The 12977-nt window shown below is 39.6% G+C and overlaps 1 protein-coding gene across 1 annotated transcript in view; it reads right to left on the bottom strand.

Annotated features, from left to right (window-relative positions):
• Positions 1–8192: 8192 nt before the first annotated feature.
• DSG2 (desmoglein 2) overlaps positions 8193–12977 on the bottom strand; it is a 41253-nt gene continuing 36468 nt past the window's right edge. The window contains exon 15 of the mRNA XM_072998886.2: positions 8193–11275. Coding sequence (XP_072854987.2) covers positions 10319–11275 — 957 coding nt within the window. The 3' untranslated portion in view covers positions 8193–10318. The remainder of the gene's footprint in view (positions 11276–12977) is intronic.

Here is a 12977-nt window from a genome sequence, read left to right as displayed (position 1 = left end):
AGATCAAAGGATATCTGCCAGGTAGTTGTCTAAGTTGATCTTGAATGCCTCCAATGTTGGAGCACTCACCACCTCCTGAGTTAATTGGTTCAACTGTCATACTGCTGCAACAGGAAGTTTTTACTGATATTCAATCAGTTTGCCCCTTCATGTCACTAATATCTAGAAGAGCTTCATACTGCCAGGTATTTGATGAATGCAGAGAACTCCAAGAAGATTATATCTTCTCATGCATGGGTTATGTTGGGCTGCTGTGGTATAGAATTAAGTGACCCTCAATGCTATTAAAGGTATATATTAATACAAATCCTGAAACTGTTCTTCTGCTTTCTGTATTCCTTTTGCTATCTTATCTGATCAGTTCATAGGAAGGTGTCTTGTTACTACTGCATTCCTCACAACCAGCTCTGAAGAAAATTTTGTTTGTTTGTTTGTTTGTTTGTTTGTTTGTTTATTTATTTATTTATTTATTTATTTATTTATTTATTTATTTATTTATTTATTTATTTATTTACTTATTTATTTAACTTATATGCCGCCCACTCTACCCAAAGGTCTCTGGGCGGCTTACAACAGTTAAAATACAATAAAATACAATAAAAAGATAAAACAATTAAAATACAATTAATATAGATACTGTAAAAATTGCCATCAGGACCCACAGTTGATGTTATTTCAATTAAAAGCCTTCTGGAACAGGAAGGTTTTGACCTGGTGCCGAAATATCATCAGCGTCGGCGCCAGACGAATCTCAGTTGGGAGGGCATTCCATAGTCTGGGGGCAGCTGCCGAAAAGGCCCTTTGTCTACAAGCTGTCCCTCTTACATCCTTGAGGGACAGCTCTTTCAAAAGGGCCGCCTGGCTAGATCTTAACTGCCGGGTAGGTTCATATGGAAGGAGGCGGTCCTTCAGGTATCCAGGGCCCAAGCCATTTAGGGCTTTATATGTCAAAACAAGCACTTTGAATTGGGCCCGAGCAGCAACTGGTGATCAATGTAATTTAATCAGAATCGGCTTGATAAGTCCCCTAGCGGCCCCACCACTCACCAGCCACGCAGCTCGATTCTGGACGATTATCAAACCTATACTTGTTAATAACATCTCCCATTATAGTCAGACTCATATAGTTTTGATGAAAGTTTTAACTCTCACCTCAAAATTTCATGGGGGCTTACTGCTGTACACCATAGGCCTATATTTACAGCAGAGCTGAGTTGCAAACAAACTGTCTGTAGACTTACACCTAACTTTTAGGGTTAGCCCATACTAAACTTCCAGTATGTAAAAGCTACTTATGCTAGAGCAGGGAGAAAAAGTCACATTGATTCATGGCCCTTTATGTATAAAATATCATACAATACTTTGTTCCCGGAGGCAAAGGGCAAAGATGGTAGTTGCCCTATACCATGTATAGGAACAACAAAACATATATTGTGGTATAAAAAATTCTGTCCTCCAAACGAATGGTATTGCTAAAACGTTCAGGAGGAATAACTTTGAAGCTGATGCAGCCCCAGCATGTGTTGTCTGAAACAGTTGACTCACTACCAAATAGTAGTGCTGGCCCTGATTCTGATTATTTGTTATGCTTAACATGAAGTGGAGTGCATAGGAACCTAATCCTTGTTCTTGGGCAACACGGCATGAGGCAATGTGTACACTGCCTCTTGGTCTGGTAAATTGGTTCTGGTAATAATTGGTTCATTCACAATGTTTTGTTGTTGTTGTTTAGTTGTTAAGTCATGTCCAACTCTTTGTGACCCCATGGACCAGAGCACGCCAGGCCCTCCTGTCTTCCACTGCTTCCCAGAGTTTGGTCAAATTCATGTTGGTAGCTTTGATGACACTGTCCAACCATCCTGTCCTCTTTTGTCCCCTTCTCCTCTTGCCTTCACTCTTAGGGTCAGGGTCTTTTCCAGGGGATTTTCCAGGAGATTTTCTCTTCTCATGAGATGACCAAAGTATTGAAGCCTTAGCTTCAGGAGCTGTCCTTCCAGTGAGCACTCAGGGTTGATTCACAATGTTTAGCAAGAGCCAAAATGAATAAATACTTTGGCTTGCTGGCTTCAGTGTGTAAGTCTGTTGCTAGGTGCCAGCCAAAGAAGATTAACGGATCATAAATTGAATTAGATTGGCAGTCAGTACCTTTGTGTAATTATAAATTTCATTTGCTGCTTGTTGTTCTCCCTTTCTAATATAAATCGCTTGCTTTTCCACTGGGGTAGATTAAGTTCTTTTGGCATTCTGCCTGATTTATTTATTGACTGTAAAACTATTACATAAAATAGCCTCTTCTTCATTCCTCGCTTGCTTCCTTGCTTGCTTGCTTGAAGATGAGACCATCAGGGCCTTAAAACTGCCATGTTTCATGCTATACATACTGTCAGCCTGGAGCTAGTAGGACACTATGGGTCTCAGCCAGCCTGTTTAATTTTGTAATATGTGTGCAGTAAAGGTAACTCTAGAAGAATGCAATAGCTATGCAGCCTTGGCTATGCATTTTTCTGAATCCTTGTCTGGGCCATTTTCCTTCCTCAGTTTTACCAGCCAAAGCACTTTCCAGTATTTGAGGGAAGGCTATTGGCGTATTCCAGTTATGTCTTTAAATAAAAGTTTTGTGGCACTCATATATACTCCTCCAAATGGTCACACCATACTAGTGTGGACAACATGAGGACCTTCAGATATTATTGGAGTACAAGTTCCATCGTCTCTCATCATGGACCATATTACCGAGAGCTGATGTGAGTTCAGATCCAACCTAAAATTCACAAATGGCCAAGCACTGCTATAAGAAATAAGGGGTTGCTGCTGTTTCCAACATTTGGTCCAAGTATCTTAGCACATTGGTGTCATCATCAGAGAGAGAGCAAAAGTGTCTTTTAAATAATGAAATGTAACACAAAACCAAAATGTTCACAAAATGATGCAGATATGAAAGAGGAAGGTGCCATCGCTCATCACTAATTGTATTACAAATAACTGAATCAAATTGCATATTCAAGATACTTTCACAGAGTTTCATAGTCCAGAGTCCACTATGCCAGATGCATGAAGTATTGGCCAACATGCAAAACAAAACCTATAGACCTACTAACCAACCAACCAAGAGGTCTTGCAGCTCCTTAAAGAGTAATATTTTTTTTCTGGAAAAAGCTTTTGTAAATGGCAACCCTTGTCATCCATCTGATGAACTGGGATGCAGTCCAGGAATCTTATAGTAAATTAAATCTCTTAATCCTTAAACTCTCTCTCCTCCCCTCCCCCGAGCTTTTTGTTGCTTCTTCTGTAATATATCTATGAAGCTTCTCAGGCATCCAGATGAGGTTATTTGGATGCTGAGTCATGGCAACTGGACTTCTTCCTTATTAGGTTGAAATGTTGGGTGAAGATTCAGGAAGTACAGGCCTTCATAGACCACATACATGCAGTGGGCCCAAATATCAAGTTCACCAGGGAAGACAACAAAGAAAACTGGCTGGCTTTCCTGGACTGTGCAGTCATCCTAGGATCTAATGGCCTCTTAAGAATAGAAATCTACAGAAAACCTACACTGATCAATACCTGTGGTTTGACTCTCATCACCCATTGTAATACAAACTAGGGGTCTCAGGATGCTAAACCACAGTATAAGAAGCATCCACACTTCCACAGAAGCCTAGAAGAAGGAAGATGGACATCTGAAGATAGCCCTTAAGGGCTGTGGATATCCCAAATGGAACATTAACAAGGCAATGTCCAGACCCAGGAGGACAATGGAACAGTCTGAGATCCAGAGCCAACGGAAGAACCTGGTCATTCCTTACATGGCAGGTGTGACTGAAAAGCTCAAAAGGATTTTTAGTAAACACCACATGCCTGTGCACTTCAAACCCACAAACACTCTAAGGCAGAGACTCATCCACTCAATGGACCGGACACCAAAACACAACAGGAGCAATATAGTATATGTGGTCAAATACAAAGAGGAGTGTTCCGAAAATGGCCCAGCACAGGAGGGGCAATGGCTCAGGACCATAATCAGCAGTGTTCCTTCATTTGAAGGACAAAGGATACTCATTTGATGACCAAGATGTACATCATTTTGAACCAAGAAGATAGATGCTTTGAGAGAGGGGTCAGGGAGGCCATACTTGTACATACAGAACATCCCTCACGCAACAGGGATGGAGGCCTTAGATAAAACCTGTCTCTTATTTATCATTCGACCTCAGGAATATTAGGACCACACACATCAGAGAGACTACTGCTAACAACCATTAACAACCATGATAATAGGGTGGAGAAGGACTGCAGAAGTGGCATTTTCCCTCACGCCCATTCCTTTGTCCTTCTAAGGAGCCTATTCAGACAATGGGGAAGTGAAACAAGATGGAGGATATATCAGGATCTCCTACCAATGCTCCTCAGACTGAAGAAGCTGCTTGGATGAAGAGCTAAACGTTTCAACCTAATAAGGAAGAAGTCCAGTTGCTATGACTCTACTTCCAGATACTTCTTCTCTAATAGACTAACATGGTGATCCCTCCAGAATTTTTTTATGAGGTCACACTACTTAAGTTGCACAAAGGTTTCAAAAAGAAACACAATAGTGTGAAACTGCTATTCTTGACCTGATCTGCAGATTTGGCACTTTCATAATTGGATGCAATAGACTCTTTGAATGCCTAGCTCACTAAAAGACATAACTGTCCTTCATAAAGAGCTATAGATGTTACTTATGTTTCCTTTACCAGGTCACAGCATAGGTCACACATGCTGTGATTGGGATATTTACTACTTCAACTAATCTTTTTTCATCTCTCTTCCATGTAAATAGTGTGACACTATTTCTGGGCTTTCTGGGCTCACTTGTTGTTATTGTTGTTATTGTTATTGTTGTTATTATTATTATTGTTGTTTGTTTAATTTATTTATTTATTTGATTTACATACTACCCATCTGGCAGCCAGGGCCACTCTGGGCAGTTTACAGCAGATAAAACAACAGAGCAACATAACAACAACAAAAACACCCTCCTACCTCCCTAATATGCATACAGTAATCATAGTCATAGTGATGGGCGGCAGCCTTGTAGACCCTCTGAACTCGTAGTTTTCAACCCATAGTGCAGAGAATTGGTGAGACACAGGCCATAACAAGCGTCACTGCAATGTTTAACTACTAATCCATTGGTTACTTTTGTTTGTCCTTTAGTGATATTGGTAACCTTAATTCCCACTAATACTGCTGTATTTTTTCAGTCATTATTTATTTATTTATTTATTTTATTTAACCTATATGCTGCCCACACTACCCAAAGGTCTCTGGGTGGCATATAAGTTAAGTAGACCAATGGCCAGTATCCAGTTTAGTATTTACATAAGCAGAACTCCAACAATTCAAGCTGTAGTGACAATCTGACAAGTTGCTGATTGTGTGTAGACAATCAGGTGTGATCAGAACCTCATGAGGCCATTACATTAGTCTCTGAAGTTGGAGCTCCAGGCAGCATAAACACTGAACCGGGATACTAGTCTTTGAGTTTTACTATTACTGCAGTGGTAAAAATTATATTCAACAGAATTCTTACAATAATATCCGTGGAATTATTATTTTGTGTTGGTCTGTGTTTACTTCTAACAATACTACTGACATTTTTATAACCTTAAAAATACTGTAAATGATAAATATTTTAATGCTTATAAGAATGCTTATAAATGTATCAATATTATTTTACTAGAAGTTGTTTTTTTTAAAAAAATCTGCAACAAGTGTATCAATTTCTTTGATGGAGTTTTTGTTGCTTGAAGCAAAAAATCAGGGGCAAGAGTATTTCCATGAGACAATTGTCCAGCCTGAACCTGAAAAATTCCATTAAAGAGGAGCTCACTTCTAGGTAAGGGGTTCCATTGCTAACTGCTCTGCTTGGAACATTCATCTATTATTCACCTGAAAACTTCTCTCTGTTACCTAGGCCTATTACCGCTAATATGCACTTTACCAGAGTACAAGAAGTTTTGTCCTCTTCTACAATGTTGGATTACTCTTGGCCTCAGGAAAGGGGATACATCAGGCAGCAGGTTGCACTTCACTGCCTATCCCTACCCCCACCCCCACCCCCACCGCAAAACCATTAAAACAGTCATCAATGTACTATCTGGGGGGAAGCAGCAGTTCTTTCAGATGTTGCACATTTTGCTTTGATAATCACTTTTAATGTAATGATTTAGAAGGCCACTCACAACATCTAGAAAAGGGCAGAGTTTTGAACTAACAGATATAGTAAAAAGGTGTTTTAAATAACAGAACAGTTATTTCAAAAAATAACATGAGTGGGAATAAAAAGTAATTTTACTCTTGTTACTTAAAAATCGTTTTAAAAAGCATTTGAAGGCATTTTAACAAGGGCTTTTTGCTTTCATGTCATTGTTTTATTGATACTATTTTTTTCCTGGAACAGGAAATTAAAATGCCCTAGCAACATAATGAACAATGCAACCAGATATGGATTAACACTAGAAGTAGTACTGATGTGTAAGGGGGACTTTAACCTCCTCCCTCCCAGGCTAGTCTGTATAAGTGTTTCCACTCTTGGCTCAGGGCTGGAAGGTAATGCATTGGTTGCTTCATGTGTTTACCTTTGTTATCGGCTCTTACAATGGGGCCACTGTTTAGTTTTGCTGCCAAAGGTTGCTGTGAAAAGCCTGGCATGTCGGTTTGGCGTCTATACTTCCTTCCAATGGTAACCTTTTCACTTTCGAAAACAGTATTCCTTACAAGCGGGTGTGTACTGCAGACTGCCACTCTATGGGCCTTCAGCTCTGCCTCTAGAATTAGTTATGAGTAGACTATGGTACTTTCTTTTGCAAGCATAATTGTGCCACCTAGTGGTAACAAAATAGTAAGTAGAAAGATAATAGTGTGCTGGCTAGACATGTAATGAGCAATCCAAGGCAGTGAGGATCCTTGAACAGGCTCAGTACTAGCTGGCTTCAATCCTTCCTTAATTCTTGATTTCTGCTGCTTAATAGACAGCGACATGAGACCCAAACTACACGTATATGACATGGAAAGCCAGTGATTAATCATAAGTAGTTTGTGAATTATGTGTAGTCAAGTCAGAACCAACTTATAGCAACCTTAACAAAGCTTTCAAGGTAAGTGAGATATTAAAAGAGTGGTTTAATGGTTTACCCCCCCCACACACACCCACAAGTTTCCATGGTCAAGCAGGGATTTGAACCCATGTTTCTTGAGCCCAAGTCTATTCACTACACTATTCTAAGTGTCATTAGTCAAGTGTTATGGATTTTCGTGGTGAGATAGTTCCTTCCTCTTTGTGGCAAACAGCAGCTGTGGCAAGTATGTGAGTTGTATTAGGAAATCTACAACTATAAAGGTTTTGTTGATTCCTCTTATGGCTACTTTTGGGACAGAGATTTTGAAGACAATTTGGGATGCTCTATCTACTGCTCTTGCTTCTTAGCAGATATTTCATGCAGATCTTCTGTTCGCACTTAGTCCAAACTCTGTATTTCCTCCCCTGGTTTTATCACATAGTTCTCAGCTATATGACTACAAATGGTGTGTGTGCGTGTGTGCTCGGCGGGGAGGGCAGACCACACCAAACGTGCAATCTTTTGTATATTTACTCAAAGGCAAGCCCCTACAAAGTTCAACTAGATTTGCTTCCAGGTATGCATGCAGCTTTACCTAGAGATAAACCTTACTGAACAAATTGAGACCTATGTTTTAATGGACAGAATTGAACCGTTAATGTCAGAACCACCACAGTGAACACACACACTTGCTCAGTCACAAGCTTATCAAATTGCCAAGAATAAGACCTGTATCTCAACACCATCAATAATTAATTTTATTTTATTATTTATTTTATTTATTGGAGTTCTATCCCACCCATCTAGACCAAAGGTCTACTATGGGCGGTTAACTAAATGTTTAGTTTGTTTCTCATTAGAAAAGTTTCTTCCTCTTCCATGAACAATATACAAACTTGCCTTTATCCTTAAATTTTGCTAAGGATGCAGTGAAGTTCATCTACTGGAGTGTAAATCCTATCGAGCTTAATAAGATTGAGTTTTCTGAATTAAACCAAGGTGCATGTTCCATTATGTAGCTTTCACTGGGGCTTGCTAGTGAAGTTGTGTGGTTGCAATTTTTGAAAAGCTAGTTAAAATAACACAACATAATATATTTAGTTTTTTTATTTGAAATCCCATTTAAAAAAACTAGCACAATGCATCCCCTCCTCAATACAAAATCAGTGCAAAAACAAGTCTAATTAAAGAACTATGTCTCAAAGCTAAAGATTGAGAAATCCACTTCACCTCTTGAAAACAAGCAGATCACACACCTATTCCAGATAGGATGGAAACTGTAGATTATCTATACTTCCTTGGGTGATAGGAATATGACTTCACTTCCTACACAGAATTCCAATATACATATAAAACTAACTAAAGCAGAAACTGTGGATTTACAAAAAGGAAAATTTAAAATAAGTAGAATGAATGATATCATTCAACACAATCCTCTTTTTAAACCTATTCTTTAAATACAAAATTACTTTGTCCAAAAGTTTAAAATCCATCATGATACATATTCTCATCTCACTGATCTATGCTTTAGTTGTAAATATCAAACACAGATATAATGTCCAGAAATAATGAGAGAGGAAAAGAAAGTGGTGTCTGCTTTACAAAATGCTTGATAAAAACAATAAAAAAACATGCATGAATGGGTAAAAGGCCATCTGGTAGGTTTCAACAAGTAGAGTCCAACATTACCACACTGAATGACTTAACAAGATCCACAACACATGCTACAAAGTCATTATTTTTTAAAAAAGACAAATATCTTATATTCCTGTGATTGAGTACACACACTGATTTACTAGCATGTGCAATTTCCATTCATTTCAACTGAAGGAGCCAACCCATATGCACAAATGGATCAACTGCCTCCAATGAAATGAAAAGGGCAGCAGTCCCTTGTGGAAAGGTGAATTCTATGAAAAAAATATATAAAAAATTCATACGGCATACCTCATTTGATTGGCAGGTACACATTTCTAGTTTTTAGATCAAGTTCCACAGCCTTGGACCAAAGTCACTGAGGTCAACTATACAGCCAACTCTCACAATTCTACATGTTTACCTAGAAGGGTTAAATATGCTCAGTGTGGACCAAATGATAACAGTGTTATAGGTTATGAAGAGGAAGAAACAGAAAACCCTTGGAGTGAGGACGGAATAAAATGCAGCATCCAGGAAAGGGCATGGAAGCTTGGCTGGAACTGAACAGAAACATTTTGTTGCAACCCTGCTAGTCTTTTCTGATATGTATTGTGTTCAGAAAGAAGACAATGGCCTGCTCAAATACAATAGTTCAGAACAAGTGCTTGCATACAGCTAAATGACTTAACTTCTAACTATATTAAACAAGATTTGATTGGATTCCTGTTTTACCCCACTGCTTCTCTTCATTAGCTTTTGCCTTAATGTGTGTGGAAATGTTGAGAAGGAATTTCTACTTCTATTTAAAAAATCTCGGAATAAATAAAGTTACCCACTCTTTTATAGAATAAGCTTATTTTCTATTGCCATTAAAATAGACCAAGCCAGAAACCCAGGAGAACAACTTATCTGCACATTTAAAACCGCAATCCCAAACACACTGCCTACAGGTTATGCCACACTGCTTGGGGCTTCTGAAAAAAACATGCGGAAGATTTCCCTTTTGGCTAATCCGGTGTTGAAAACAGTATGTTGAATTGACTTAAATTGGAATACTTTGGTATATACCGCAAAACCAAACATACTGACTACGGAACAGAGTTCATGAACTCATTGCAATTTGATTTTGAGGTAGCACCTTGAGGACCACATGGAAGGTTAATAAGGAAAAATCATTAAAACTTTGCCTAAATTAACCTGACTTGGACCTAAGTAGTGTTAATAGCTATGGTAGCCCATAGAAGTCTGCACAATTATTATTAATAACTGAGTAATACTCTTTCTGGGGCTGCAATTTCAATGCTGCCCTCCCCCCCCCCACAACCCTGGCAGTAGTTTTTTAACTATGCTCTCCTATGAATATTTAATTCAGGAATAAGTACCACTATATTCAAATGGGCTTACAGGAAATGTGTTTAGGGTTGCATCCTTAATCCTCTTTGGTTGTTACTACATTTTTCTCTAATGGAAGCTCCTGCAAGGAAAGTAAAGCAATTTCCTCAGCCTTGGGAAAGCCATTCATTAATCCTACCAACATTCAAGGTAAATAATAATAAAAAAGCTGAGTGAATATACATAATCTACGAACGTGTATAGTGCACAGAGCTGTATTTTTTTACTGTTGAGGACTTGCTCATGGTACCACCAGAGGGAAGTCCCTCTTGTGCGCCCACTTGATTAAAGAAAGGGTCTGACATGAAGGTAAGTTCCTGCCTATCACTCTCAGAGAAGGACGCTCGTTCTGCTGTGCTCTGCCTATTTGTTGTTGGTGTCAAGACTGTTTGGGTTACTAACACATTTTGTCCTTCTGACAAATTGGGGATGCTTAAGGAAGCCTTCAAATCAGAACTTGGTACGAGCACCCTTTCCCTTTCTCTCACTACAACATACTTGGAGTCTGGGAGGTCTGGAAAGGCACCAGGAGGCATTTCTAACACATCCTGCAGGTTTGACGCTGGAGCAAGTACCCTCTCTGTCACAACTACATTCTCCTTAAACTGAGGGTCAAGGCTTATCCCTGGGGCTTTTGTTTCATAAGATGTTTCTGTAATGACAACATTGTTGCTGCCAGCTAAAGGGTCATGGACATTCATCATTCGCTGTAGGCCGGGCTTAGAGGTCAAGGTGGCCTCTGTGATGGTCTCCTCTGTCACAGTTCCCGAACCAAAAGGTGCCATGGGGCTGGCTGCCTGGAAGCTAGGGGCAGAAGTATAGATGTGTTCTGAACTCAGAGTGTTCTGTTGATTTACATATTGTACGTCTCCTTTGTTCATTGCCAGACTAGGACTTGCTTGTTGCCGAACTTGAGAGCTGTGCTGGCTGGTTTCCACACTTATGTGTTTGCCCATGCAGATCTCAGCCAGAGTTTTAAATTTATCTCCCAGGTCATCCAAGAAATGGTCGTCAAAGTCATCCTCAATAAAGCTGCAGCAGCCCACAGAGCCACAAGCAGATTCTTTTTCTTCATCCTGAGAGTAAACAAGGAGGCAGTCTTTGATGAGGTGGGCTTCCTCCTCCTCAGCAAAAGTATCGGCTTTCTAAAATGTGGAGGCACAAAAAAAAATGAGTATTTAGATTTCAGAAGGTACAGTTTTCTTTTAAGTCAACCAGCAGTACTATACAAATCCTTTCAAGAACTACATTGCTGTTAACCTCAAATCCTGTGCTTCAATCAAAAGTCATATGGGATTATTCCATTTCAGAAGATCTAAACCAGGGGTGTATGCTGCATATGCTCTCAGGGGCATTTTTGTACCTTCCCGGTTCCTTAACAGCCCCCCAATATCTGTAAAAAATTTTAGGAGGGAAAGCCCCCAATGGCCCCCTGTACCTTCCAGAAGGCAATTTTTTTGATGTTTTAAGGCCACCTCCAGAACCTCTGCTACCCAAAATAATCCCTTTGAAAAAGTTAAAAAAAAAAAAACAGGTTTGGGGCCATTAAAGAGTACAAGGGCTTTTTCAGTTAAAAAAAGTTTATCTAAACTCATCTTTTTATCAACAAAAATCCAGTGTAAAAACCTTTGCAGTTTGTTACTATGCATTAAATTCTCACAAATCATCTTCATCATCACCGGCCAGTTTGGTCATACCCCTCCCTCTTTGGCCCTCTCCTTTGGAAGTACAGTCCTTCACTGTTTGCAGAACTGAAAATGCCCCTCTACTCTGCTGATATCAGCCACTCCAGATGTGAATCATGGGGTGCTAGGGAGGCGATGTCATTTTGTTTTCTGCCCTGTTGTACCAATCATCCATCTTTTTGCACATTTGTCTCCTTTGACAATTTGTTGGTTTTGTTATCTTTTACATTTACCTCATTATCATTTTCTGTGTATGTGTTAATGGGCATATACTAAATGTGCACATAATCACTATTTTATATAGGACTACAATAAATTCTATGTAGGAGATAGGGCCATGCTTGCAGGGAGAAAGAGTTAAGATAAGTGGAAGGTGATGACAGTTGGGTTGGTAGTGAGAATTTACAGGAACAGGGTGGATGGGTAGAGTCCCTTCACAGCCGTGTTATGGGGAAGCCAATAGTTGGGATAGAAGTGGATTTTCCCAGGAATAGTATACTGTTGCAAGCTTATCACTCTTGCAATGCAGACTACTTGAGAGTGGTTTCATCTCGAATGTGCAATTAAGAGTCATTAACTTTACAAAATAGCTGCATCTCATTTGTTGGTATGGACTGATCTAGCTGTCTGCATTTTTGGACTTTCCTTCTTGGGTGTTGATAGCTGTGGGAACTGAAATGATGGGCACCTATCTCCATCCAGGTGTGGACAACTTGAAACTCTCTAGATGTTGTTGACTGCAACTCATTAGCGGTGTAAGCCAGTATACCCAAAGATGAGAGCTTATGGGAACTGTGGTCTAATTAATATCAGAGGACCACAACTTGGAAACACAGGAAGGTGTGTTATACTAAGTTACACCATTGGTTCAACTAGGCCAGCATTGTCAACTCTGACTGGTAGCAGTTCTCCAGGATTTCAAGCAGGTTTTCCAGTTCTATCCGGAGGCACTGGAGATGGAACCTGAGATATTCATCATGCAAAGCAAGCACATTTTCAATGAATTACAGCTTGTCTCAACAGTGTATCCCTGTGGATCCCTGACCTCCATACCGCTGCCATCATACTAGTACTGTGAGAAAACAATGACCCAGAGGAGGCACATATTAATATGCTTATTGGCTTCAGCATTAGCAGATGTGGCAATAATCCTGGTGTCAGA

The sequence above is a fragment of the Pogona vitticeps genome, chromosome 4, assembly GCF_051106095.1.
Source record: "Pogona vitticeps strain Pit_001003342236 chromosome 4, PviZW2.1, whole genome shotgun sequence".
Taxonomy (NCBI): Eukaryota; Metazoa; Chordata; class Lepidosauria; order Squamata; family Agamidae; genus Pogona; species Pogona vitticeps.
Note: the sequence above shows the minus strand (reverse complement) of the source record. Positions and strands in the feature narration are given on the sequence as shown.